The sequence below is a fragment of the Thermobia domestica genome, chromosome 17 (genome assembly GCF_964235325.1).
Source record: "Thermobia domestica chromosome 17, izTheDome1.hap1.1, whole genome shotgun sequence".
Classification (NCBI taxonomy): Eukaryota; Metazoa; Arthropoda; class Insecta; order Zygentoma; family Lepismatidae; genus Thermobia; species Thermobia domestica.
Window position 1 is genome coordinate 16,611,972 of NC_137470.1, and position 13,112 is coordinate 16,625,083.

General features: G+C 36.3%; 1 protein-coding gene across 2 annotated transcripts in view; it reads right to left on the bottom strand.

The window, feature by feature from the left end:
• Positions 1-13,112, bottom strand: part of LOC145674564 (alpha-tubulin N-acetyltransferase 1-like) — a 152,827-nt gene that overhangs the window by 14,907 nt on the left and 124,808 nt on the right. Inside the window, exon 8 of one of the 2 annotated variants that reach the window (XM_081744750.1) lies at positions 4,825-4,924. The exons of the other annotated variant lie outside the window; for it this stretch is intronic. Within the exon in view, the coding sequence (XP_081600876.1) occupies positions 4,858-4,924 (67 nt within the window). The 3' untranslated portion in view covers positions 4,825-4,857. The remainder of the gene's footprint in view (positions 1-4,824; positions 4,925-13,112) is intronic. 2 annotated transcript variants of the gene reach the window in all.

The window sequence follows — 13,112 nt, forward strand, 5'->3', positions numbered from 1 at the left end:
TGAGCGGAGCGTTAACTATTTCGAGAGAAAACTACAAGACTATTATGATATAAGAAAGAATAGCCACAGAAGGGTTCTCAACCCCACATTGGGAGCTTAAGCATCCACCAACCATCCACTATGCTTTAGAAAGAATAAAAGCTGAAGTGAGAATAAAGCTGACTGTTTCACATGTGGCAGCAAGTACTCAAGCTTTCAGAAGAGTATTGAGTAAGAAGTTTCTGCTTTTTTCCATTTGTTTATGATATTTTTCTTAGAAAACTGCCAATGCAAAACATAAATCACACGTAAAAGACGCTTTACCTCCCCCAAAAAAAGTAACTTTTAGTGACAAATTTGGAAAAAAAAAAAGTAACTTTTAGTTAAAAAAGTGACTCGCTATGAGCCCTGAAATTGCTGATGTTGAATTTGATATTTTAAAAAATAAAATGGAAGACTTGTGAAAAAAAATTTGATTTGAAGGGGAATCAGGTTTCCTAGATTGCTGATTTTATATTTCATATTCATCCATTTATATTATATAACGGTGGATTTTTTTTTTTTTTTTTTAATCACACCACCGCTTGGATTCTATCCTGGTAAGGCGTCCTATGTTAACAATGTAAAAGTAGCATTGCCAGTTCACCAGGATGCTCTCTTGAGCCCTCACCATACCAACAATACAGCATTGTTGGGATTCGGGGTGCTTTACGTCCTCGTAAACAACAATGAGCACGTTCCCCGTGTTATTTTTAGAAGCCGTTATATTCCGCCGGAACTGTAATTTTTCATTTTAACATAGAGCGCTTTGGAGCGGAAACCGCTTGCGCGGTTGGAAAAAGTACCCCAGCTTGGATGGATAACCACGTATTTCCTATCTTTCTATTTTTTTCTTTACTTTACTCATAAGAAAGTTGACCTATGGCCCCACGCTTTTGACATACCCTGTATATACGCTCTCAGCAGTTACTGTTGAACTGTAGATGGCGTATATACACGCTTTGCATTGGTTCTACTAGATCTTAGTGCAGATGGCACGGGACTCCGTAGTACTGTCGTTGCAGTTAATCGAATAAAAGACTAGCAATTTTTCTACTACTTATTTTTTATTGTCAAACTACTTTTACGACAAAATCATCACATTTTCAAATCGATTTCTTACAAAAAAAAAAAAAAACTCCATGCTTAAGTGGTTAACTATATACATGGCCGCACTGATAATTCAGCCCGAGTTTGCAAGATTTCGGCAATAAACAACTTTAGCTCTGTGGCCTATGAAACCTGTAATTTCAATGCCGCTTTCAGTATTCCTATTTCTGCGAGATCCCTCTCAATATTATCCTAACGGTCGTTTTCCGATTAGACTTCGAGTTAAGACTGAAAACATTTCTACTTTTTTCCATTCTGGCTACTTGACCTGCCCACCTGAGCCTCATAGACTTGATGACCCTAACAATGTTCGGAAAACGATACAAACTATGTAGTTCCTCGTTATGAAGTTTCCGCCATTCCCCATTCCTGTTTCTCTTGAGTCCGAATATTCGTCAATAAACTACTTACTCACACTAATTTAGTTTTCAATAATCTCAGCTTGTACAGTCAGAAACAATACTTCCAACCTACAATTAATATTGTTTCTGACTGTACACTTTACTAGAAACATATGATGGTATAAAAAAAATTCCCGGAACTCTGTTGTAACTTTATTACCACGATATAAGTACACATTTTACTTAATCGCCTTCAAAGTTGACACTTTCGGAACCCACAGACATACTTGTTCCATCGTTCCTACGACTGGTGGAAACGCCAATGAAATGGCTGTTTTGGTATCTTCCGAAGTTCAAGTCGCATTGATTTTGATCTCTTCTACATTGGCGAAACGAAAAAGCCTGATTTTTTAGCTTTGGGACAAGCCAAACATCCGATGGTGCTAAACGGTTTTTGAATCAAAAGATCCAATATATTTCAGGCAAAAATTTTCTTGTAGGCCTTATATCTCGAGAACTACACATAGTGTAGCCAAATCAAAACTACCAATTTACTCAGTATAATGTGCTTATTCCGTATATATAAAAAAAAAAACGAAAACTCGATTTAAGGACCGTTCAAAAATGTTGTGGTCCTTAATCCTCAAAATTCAATACATTTCATAGAATCAAACATTTTCTTGTACGCCTCATATTTTGAGAACTACATATAGTGTAACCAAAACAAAACTAACAACTTACTCAGTATGATGTGCTTATTCCGTAAAAAATACAAAAACTCAACTTAGGGGTCGTTCAAAAATTTTGTGGCCTCTGATCCAAGATCCAACATATTTTAATCAAAAAGTTTCTTGTACGCCTTATATCTGGAGAACTACATATAGTGTAACCAAACCCAAACTATCACTTAGCTCAATATGATGTGCTTATTCCGTAAAAAAAAAAAAAAAAAGCCCGACATGGGAGCCGTTCCAAACTTTTGTGCCCCCTGATACAAAAAGTAATTATTGTAAATCAGATTTCCCCCAATTTGCACATGAACCTGATGTTTACGCGTTGCTCGATCTATGAAATTTGAACCAACTGATCACTGCACACTTCTCCGTTTAGCTAGACTATTCGTACATTCTTTTTAAGACGTGTTCACACTTGTTGAATTCACAATTACGCAATCTAAGGACTGTATTGCACAAGATTCATTGTGGTTACATCACAAATACCAAAACTACAACAACATTCCGATTTTTTTTTTTGACTGTCCCTTGTATAGCAATTTTGAAACAACTAAAAAAACAAATTACATAAGATAGTGTTCAACAATAAAACAAAATTAGCACACAAGATGAAACAATGAACAAACGAAATAAGTAATACACTGTTAAAATCATCACATCAGTAACTTATAGACTAATTAAATACAAAGAAAAATACTGAAAAGAAGTGCACTAAACCATGTATGAACCTTAAAATTATTATGTAGGCATATGATAGGATGATTCAAATCAACAAAGAATTGGATACTTACCAATAAATTCTCCCGTGGGGAAAGTAGAAACTCTTCACACGTTTCGTAACAGCAAGTTTCGTCTTCAGTGGTAAGATAAGGGTAATAATAGTTGAGAGAAAGGAATACGTACCACAGAATGAATAAATATAACATAAAAAATACTAAAATACCACGAGAAGAGCACAGTGCGAAAGAATGAGCTGAGTTGAAAGAAGCGCGATATCTATGTTACGCCACTATTGCCAGATCGAAAATATACATCGAAAGTAGATCACCAAATTCTATCTATGTTGCCAAACTCCAAATTCAAAGTTGGTTTATATTTATGAATCAAGATAGATTCTTTAATATCCTGTTTCTTCTTTGTTCCGTTCACACAATAAATTTATAACAAAAATATATCGAAAACCTACTACGGGCACTACTTACATATGTCAACAGTCAGCCCACACACCACTGTACAATCCGCGGCAAAAAACCTGCAACATGAGGATGTAAGTTTATTGTGAAACTACGCCTAACAGCACATGGAATGAACATAACGTCTAAGTGGAACGAATCAAGCCAGGATAAACCTCGGCCTCCTCCCGTGCACACTTATTTTGGAGCAAAAGACTTCTTCATTTCACAATAAACTTATATGCTCATGTTGCAGGTTTTTTGCCGCGGATTGTACAAGGCCAATATTTGGAAGAATTTCTTTCGCAGTGCATTATTAATTTGTGATCGTCCAAATGTTCTTAAGAGCGAAATACAGTTTTTATATCAAATAGGACAAAAAACGGTTATAAGTTGCGTATCTTACAAAAGTGGCTTAATCAAACACTCAGATCGGTGCAAACCCCTAAAACATTTATTCCCAAAGAAGCAAAAACTTTGATACCAATTCCTCACTTTTTACAATTATCGACAAAAAAAAATCAACGTATTCTTACAAAGCATAAGATATTTGCTTACAGTATTCCCTGAAAAGTTTAGAAAAACATCTTAACGGCTTTAAAAGTTATTTTGTTGATCCACTAAACAAGTCAGGTATTTATCGTGCTCAATGCGAATGTGACTCCTCATGTATAGGTCAAATCAAACGCAATATTAACACCCGAATTAAAGAACACATTAGACAATGATAAAGGTCACAAGAAGAGGACATGTCGGGATTGGCGCTTCAATTAAAACAACATTCACACAACATAATGCACGTTAATGTGATAGGTTCAAAAAAACAAAAGACAACGGGAGATTAAAGAATCTTTCTTTGTTCATAAATATAAACCAGCTTTAAATTTGGATTTTGGCAACACTGATAGAATCTGGTTACCTACCTTTGATGTATATTTTGAATCTGGCAACAGTGATGTAACAGACATCGCGCTCCCTTCATCTTATTCTTTCGCACTGTGCTCTGCTCGTGGTTTTAATACCCATCTCTCACGTTATATTTATTCATTCTGTGATATGTATTATTTCCCTACACATTTTTTCTCTCATCCAATTTTATCCTTGGTATCTTACCCCTGAGGACGGAACTTGCTGTTCCGAAACATGTGGAGAGTTTCTAGTTCTCCAAGGGAGAATTTATTGGTAGGTAACATGTATTAACCTGTCGAGGATTTTATTATATTCTTATTATTATTATAAAATAACAAATGTGAAAATAGTGTTGGCGCGCATTTTTATTCGTGACACACACGACATGTCGACCTAAATTCTTATGAGGCCCATAGTCCCCTACGTTCAGGCCTCGTATGAGGTACGTCGCGCTCAAAAAGTTAAAGGAAAAACTTAGAAAACACTTACAAAGTAACATAGTCAAGTAAGCACTGATATTTGTAGCATTTATATACTCACGGTTCGCAAGCCTCAGATGGGAAACATCCTTATTTAAGGCAAATATCGATCAAAGAAGAAGATGTGATTATAACCAGCTCTAAAATTGTGATGGTAGCGGCTGAAAAGGAAAGATTTTTACCCTTCCATGCACATTCAAGGAAACAAAGCACAACTCCCTCATCAAACAAATCTATTAATACAAGAAAGCATAAATGTAAGCAAGTAAGCACCCAAACATACTATAAGACAGAAGCAAAGTGTTAAATTGAAGATATAGTCCAGTCAACGATGGAAAAATAAATAAAGTCATGTATTTTTGAAATTTGGCTTAGTTATGGGGAGAAGGAGTGTCTCAAATGACATACTGAAGATACGGAGGGTACGAGGTCGGCGGGCGTTACAGGAGAAGATTTTTTTTTTTTTTTTTAGTTTTTCTTTAATATCTCAAGAACTATTGGGCCCTATGCAGAGTAGTTCTGACGCGTGATTAGTGCTATACTAAAGAGTTTTGACTGACATATGTTTCCTGCAGTAGTCAGGCCTTTAGTATGACGCTAATCATACATCTAAATGACTCTGCATAAGGCCTAATGAGTCCAGCAGAAAACATTTCAAGTACAGTGGAGTCCAGATTATCCGATTTTTGATTAACCGAGGTTCCGGTTTTCCGAGCTTAATCCAAACAAACGAAAATTCAGAAACTAATCCTGTTACAATGATAAACCGTCTACAGGGCTTTTATTTCAGCAAGAAAGCAAACAAAGCTGACAAAGATAACGACTCCGTCCGACCTTGCCACAATTAAGCGAGCGAGCTCTAATTGTTGCAAGTGTTGAGTTTCAATTCGAAAAGGTACTGTTCTACGTCGAACAGCAAGATGACACAGCACCAGCTGACACTGTAACGTTGCTACGTCTGTGCATTATAGTGGCCAAAAACGACACAGCTTAATGAAGCGAAAGACAGACTTTTTAAAAAGATGTGTATGTTAAACAGAATTTATGTTTTACTTACGTACGTATCAAACTGCATTTTATTTACTGTATTATTGCTAATTTATTACATATGTATGTATATGTACTGTATCGTATATGCAAATAAAAATAATAAATATAGTAATAATAAATAAAGAGAAGTAATAAGTGAACAATAATAATTACTATACAAAATTTTCTATGTATCTATCCGTGTTAACCGACTTTTTACTTATCCGAGTAAGATCTGGTCCACATTAGCTCGGATAATCGTGACTCTACTGTGTAACATTAAACTACATTACATTTTCTACGAAAATAGTCCTATACATCTTTTATACGATCAATATTTTAGAAGATGAAAACCTATTACCCTCTTTATTCCTTTCTCACCTACATTAGACTATTGCTCACATCATCCTCATCAGATAATAAAGACTTTTCAGCCATTGTTGTAGACTGTGTAGCTGGTAACGGCAGTATAGCGCACGAACACTAGGCCCACAAGCTACGTCTTCACACGCTCGGAGCGTTAGAAGAACTACGCAAGGGGTGGAATGTGACACACAAGCAACTCCTACAAAAGCGTCCCGTGCTGGCACCCGGTGCGTGTATTACCTTTGTATATTGTTGTACAGGTACGAGTTTTTTCTGAAGGTTACCTGCATTCATTTAGTTCGAATAAAACTTTTTTTTTGAAATATGTACTTGTTATCTCACTATCTTCTAAACTATCAGGTATGTCAACCAGGCAGCAGTTTAGTCGAAGTGAGCAATATGGCTTCTACAGGCAAGCAGAAAGCGTTCTGTATGCTTGATTTTCGAGAAAGGGCCACCAAGATCCCCAGACCTCACCCCATGCGACTTCTTCCTCTGGAGTTTCATCAAAGATCGCGTATTCGCGCCGCCACCTACTACAACTATGGTTGAATTGCGTGAGCGCATCACTGCAGCTGTGATCGATATCCACCCTGACATGCTGAGAAGAGTTTGGCAGGAACCTTATAGACTAGATGTGTGTCATGTAACTCGTGGATCGCATATTAAACAATAATATGTTAGGAAAAAAAAAAAAAAAAACTTTTTGAGTTGATCAATCAGTGTGGGTAATCTCTGTTTACATACGTGTTGGAATCATTGAAATTGGACAAATCATTTTGACTCACCCTGTATTGATCATACAAAAAAAAAGTATGGACTATTTTCGTAGGAAGTTTAATGTAGTTACATTTTGTACTTGAAATTCTTTAGTTAGATCCCATAGTTTGAGGTATTTAAGAAAAACTTTAAAAACAACGTTCACACCACACCCTTCCCCCCCACCCCACCTACCGACTCTGCATCCTCAGCGACTTCTAACACGTCGTTTTGGGCACTCCGCCTCCCTCCCTCCTCCCAGAACTGTGCTAAATTCCAAAACTACACGTTTTCCTTTCTTAGAGTGCATTGACCTTTGGCGTGGGAGACCCGGGTTCGATTCCTGGCGGGAGCTCATGAGGTTCGGATTCCACGTTAATCAGTAGGTCCCGTCTCATATAGCTTCGTTGCTAAAAGGGACGTTAAACTCAAAATCAACTCAACGTTTACTGACCTTCGTTTACTGGATTAGCATACTCAGGGCTGGATTTAATGCTTTACTAACTCCGACGTATAAAATTTCTAACAGTAGAAAATTAAAAAAAAAAAAAACTTATTTCATGCGTGCCTTTGTTTCAACGTTTTTGTATAAATTTTAACGAACTTTGGTTTTGAATCTGCTGTAAAGAGAGATTTGAATTGTTACAAATTTACGATTTTAAAAATACAGTTAAAGAGAATAATTATTTTTATTTTTACAATATGCACTTCTGAAATAATAGAAGAAATTAGTTTTGAATTCTCGTTCGTAATAGCATAAAAATTCAAACACTAAAAATATACACTAAAACAAATAGAATAATTCTTCTGATAGTTGGAAAAATTAAATGAAATTGAGTTTTATGTCCCACAGCTATGCCTGCTAGTATAAATGAGACTATGATGACAAATGAATGAAGTGGAGGAATGAAGAAAGTGGGAGGAAACGGGAGAACTCTAAGAAAACCCATACACACGGTGTTTGTGCATCACAAAGTTTACTTGGCTCGATCTGGGGTCGAGCCAAGGACCCCATGCACCAGAGGTGAACACACTACTACTGAGCTTCTGGTAGTTGGATTTCATGATTCTGGCCACTAGTATAATACAAAGTGATTACCGGTGTATCAAGTATAAAAAGCAACACTTTTTTCAGTATTACTTTTGTTTTATTAACATCAAAGCCGAAGTGAATGAAACAGGAGAAAAGGGTATTATGAAACAGTATAAATCTTGTCATTGTCCCAAAAAAACAAATTTGCATATGTATTTACCATTAAAATAAATTAAACGTACGTTTTTTAAACTTTCGTTCAACTTGTGCCCCTAGTCCTGAGCCTAATGGTAAATCCAGCCCTGAGTATAAATATTTTACTGTATTAACGAAGACAAAAAAGGGTTGGAGCTGCTTTGAACATCACATCAAAACTCTTGCTCAGACAATCCGTTCAATTTCATGTAAAACACCACCCATAATCACAGAAGAAATGCAAAGGTTAAGATTCCAAGCTGTAACGAAGATTCTATAAGCAGAGTATTAAAAATAAATGAATAGATGAGAACAATCTAGTCTGCAACACAATGTCTAAATTTACTGTGCAGGCACGTTTAAACATCTATTTTCTCACAAGCTTCTTTTCTAATAAGCTTGCTTTGTACCACTCGTTATAGATTTCCCCAAATAAGGGTTGTTTCTTTGCAGATCTGTGTAGCCGTTTATGCAATTCTAGTTGTAGAATATGTCAAGCATTTTCTATAGCACGGTTGTCACTTGAGAGCCTCGCATTGGTTTCCCTGACTTTCCCTGACGAAGTAAATTTCCATGACTATGTACATTCCCTGACTTTCCATGACTAACAAGGAGAAGGCAGACTTTGGTAAATTAACTTCGGGGCCATTTTTTGCGAAGTGGCAGAGCACATTTAAAAAATTAATATTATAGACTGGGAGAGCGCAATGGCCAAAAATAACTGAGAAAAACCGTCTTTCTACTCGCCACATATATCGTACGACACGCAATTTTATCAACTGACGGCGTGGCAGAGTGAGAAGAATCTACGACTCATGTGCAAAGGGTTCCGAGTTCGATTTCCGTTCCAGTCAACTTTTTTGTTTTTTCCTTCAACCAATAAAGTACACATTTGTAATTACAAGTAAAATATTAATTCATCATATCTTTATAATAAATAAAACAATAAAAATATTCAAATCAGTTATAAAATCTTTCAATGTTCCATGTTAACTAGCAACGAAATGTAATCTATTCCGTAGATATATTGATATCACGAGTTATATTATGATTACGACAGTCGTCGTGTAATAAAAGTTCTTGACGCTTCGTGTCTACATCTGTTGATAGTGTGCGAATTACGAAGGGGTTGAGGGGGAAATCCCTTTTGTTAATGCTGGATGTCGTTATAACTAAAACTATTTCCCCCTCATTCCCCTTGTATTTCGCACACACTCAACAGATGTAGACACGAAGCGTCAAGAACATTTATTACACAACGACTGCGGTAACAATAATATTTACGGAATAGATTAAATTTTGTTCCTAGTTAACATGGAACATTGAAAGTTTTTACAACTGGTTTGAAAATTTCTACTGTTTTATTCATTATAAACATGTGGTGAGTTCATATTTTACTTATAGTTACAAATGACTACTTTATTGGTTGAAGCGAAAAACGAAATTTGACTCGAACGGGAATCGAACGCGGGACCCTTTGCACATATGTCGCAGATTCTCCTCACTTTGCTACGCCGTCACGTGGTAAAATTGCGCGTCGTACGTTATATGTGGGGAGTAGAAAACTTTTTTGAAGACGGTAGGAGTCTGCCTTCTTCTTGTAAGTAAATATTTCCTGACCTGCGACACCGAAATACTATCACTTCATGGTTAAGTTTAGACAAAATAATCATTTTCTTGATTGACCTCCAACCCCACGCATCCAATCTTTCCTTATTTTATTGAACACAATATAAGCTTACTTTCTTACTGTAGATGCTAAGTCAAACTTCCTGTATTTAGAATACAATAAGACGCTCATATCAAACAGTTATACGCTAGCGAGAACATTAATATCTCAGCATTCTGAATACGCTCCCTGACTTCTAATATAGCTAATTTCCCTGACTCAGCATATTTCGAAGTATAATTATTAATTGTAAGTCAAATCTCTGTATTTGGAATACAATGACACACTAGTACAAAACAACAATTAGGGTTCCTTCACATATGACGTAACGCTATTTTTGACCAATTTTTTTACCCCTGCCTTCCCCTTGTTACACGTTGTAACGCAAGGTCGAACCCCTCCCTTTTTGTTACGTAATACTTTGATTTTTTCACCTACTTTGCTTATTTTGGGGGTTATTACAATACTAAAAAAAATTGTGTTTAATGGTATTATTCTTTATTACAAAATTTCTATATTCTGAATATATTTGTAGTGTTTTTTCGCCACCAAATCAAATTATTAGAACGTCGTAGTACTGTAGTAACATTTTAAATACATAAGATTGTTTTAACTAACGAGTCGTAATTGTTGGAAACTGCATACTCTCGTTTTCCCAAGGAGATTGTACCCATCCTTTTAGGTCACCGATGGGTGGCAAGGAGGAAATACTGCTGGAAGACGCAGGTGAAACAGGGTCTAAAGAACTGACATCGACCTTTTCTTCCGGGATCCAGGATGCTGCACACGTGAAGGAGCAAGGACACAGTTTGTGAACAAGAGTTCAAGCTGCTTCTTTGTACTTTGGAGTTCAGTTTACCCATATTTAAATTCACGCCAAAAAACACGAAGATGATGTTCGGAAAGGAAAAGGATATTAGCGTTTGTCGTTTAGTTACAGACAATTTTTAGAGAACTGAAGAATATGCCACAAATAAATGCCCAAGGTTAGATAAATTACTAACTGCGCTTTTTACATTATTTTGAGGGTGATGAATTTTTAAATCAATCAGTCCATGTTTTCACGAGAAACATAACCGTTAGGGTCTTTGGGTTCACTAGGGCATGATCGTTAGTTCTTTATAAATGTATTTATTCAGAATTCCACTTCCTAAGTAAACAATGAGCATTTATTTCAAAAATAATGCCAGATATATTATTTTCAAAAATATAAAAAGCTACCCCAAATAGGTATGTCACACTACCCCCTTTTCACGAAAAATTACTCTGAATCCAAGATGGGCACGATAATGATACTATCCAGTAGTAGATCTCCACTGTTCCTATCCAAGATGCGGTCTCACTCTGTCTAGCCATGTCTAACCTACGAAGGTCTAATCAAGATCTCTGTCTCATATTGTATACTTTAAATGCATTCAAAACTTGAGGTCGCTTGGAGGATAATTTATTATTCAATTGTGATATTTTTCTCATAGGCAACTTTGATCCGATATGAAACCATTTTAGGGAGGCGAGCCGCAAATTTCGTAAGTCGAAAATTAAAGACCAGCCTTATCATTCCATATTATGTACGTATGTTTCAGCATAACAAACGCCTGGAGCAATTTCAACCAAACTTGGTATACGTATTATTTACAACCTGGTAAAGAATACTATGGTGGTACGACCCCCAAAGATTACCTAGAGGCAATGGGAGAGGAGTTACAAAAATGATAATCTCCTATATTAACCCTTTGGAGTTCTAGTACCTATTTTTAGGTACTAAAGTAGTGTCTTCATTATTCGATTTGAAAAAACTACCAATAAAGCTTTCTACTTCGGTTCTTTTTAGCTTTTCAAGTCTAGAGGCATTGTAGAACACGTTACATGTGGTTTCACGCGTTTCTGTGTCGGGACATGGGAGGTGATGACGACGTAACTTTTAACAAAATATTTTTTGTTAGGCCAATTTTTGTTATTTTTTTGGCGGGCTTACTTCTGCACCTAAAAGATTGAAATTTTCAGTCCACCGAGTAGTATTCATAAGATTTTTTTCAGATCTCTGCGTTATCACAGGGGTCCAGAGGGGCAAAAAGGTTTAAAACAAAAGGATATTTTCTACCAAAAAATCCCTTTTTCGCGATTTTCACGCCTTAGATACACGATGGGGGCATGCGAATGATACCGTTTTAAAGGCAGTTCTATTCTGAAGAGAATGGTGTACGAACCATGATCCTAGGATAAATAGGAATGTCTCAGGAAATTTTTACCTGAGATCCTGTTTTATACGGGAATCTGGGGTATTGTGGGGTATATTATTTTTTGTCGGGCTTACTTTTGCACCTAGAAGATTGAAATTTTGCACAAACATTCAGTCCACTGAGTAGTATTTATCGGATTTTTTTGATGTCTCTACGTTAACAGAGGGGGTCCTGAGGGGTAAAGTTTTAAAAAGGAATATTTTAACCAAAAAATCCCCTTTCTTTGCGATTTTTCCGCCTCAGGTACATGATGGAGACATGTGAATGGCACCGTTTGAAAGGTAGTTTTATTCTGAAGAGAGTGATGGGCGAACCAATGATCTAGGATAGATAAGATGTCTCAGGATTTTTTTTTTTTACCAGAGATCCTGAAAAATTTTTTTTTGGTTAGGACTATTTTTATTATTTTATGGTAGGCTTACTTTTGCACCTAGAAGATCGAAATTTTGCATAAACATTCACTCAACCGAGTAGTATTTATCAGATTTTTCCAGATCTCTGCGTTTACACAGGGGGGATCCAGAGGAGCAAAAAGTTTTTAAAAAGGGATATTTTAACCAAAAAATCCCCTTTCTTTCCTATTTTCACACCTCAGATACATGATGGAGACATGTGAATGGTACCGTTTGAAAGGCAGTTCTATTCTGAAGAGAATGATGAGCGAACCATGATCCTATGATAAATATGGATGACTCAGGAAATTTTGTACCTGAGATCAGGGTGTTTTGCGGTAATCTGGGGCATTGTGGGGATTGATAAATATTTTTCCCGCCCTTACTATTTAAGATAGAAGCTTGAAATTTTGTACACACATTTAGTATACCCGTCACTATTTTTCAGATGATTTTCAGGTCTCTGCGTGAATACATGGGGGTCCAGAGGGGCTCAAAATTTTAAAAAATATATTTTCAGAGAAAAATCCCGATTTTTCAAAATTTCCCTCCTCAGGGACATGATCGGGAAATGTAAATGATACCATTTGAAAGCTTGCTCTATTGCTTGTGAAAAAAACGAGGTATGAACTATGATCCTATGATAAATAGGGATGATGATGTAGC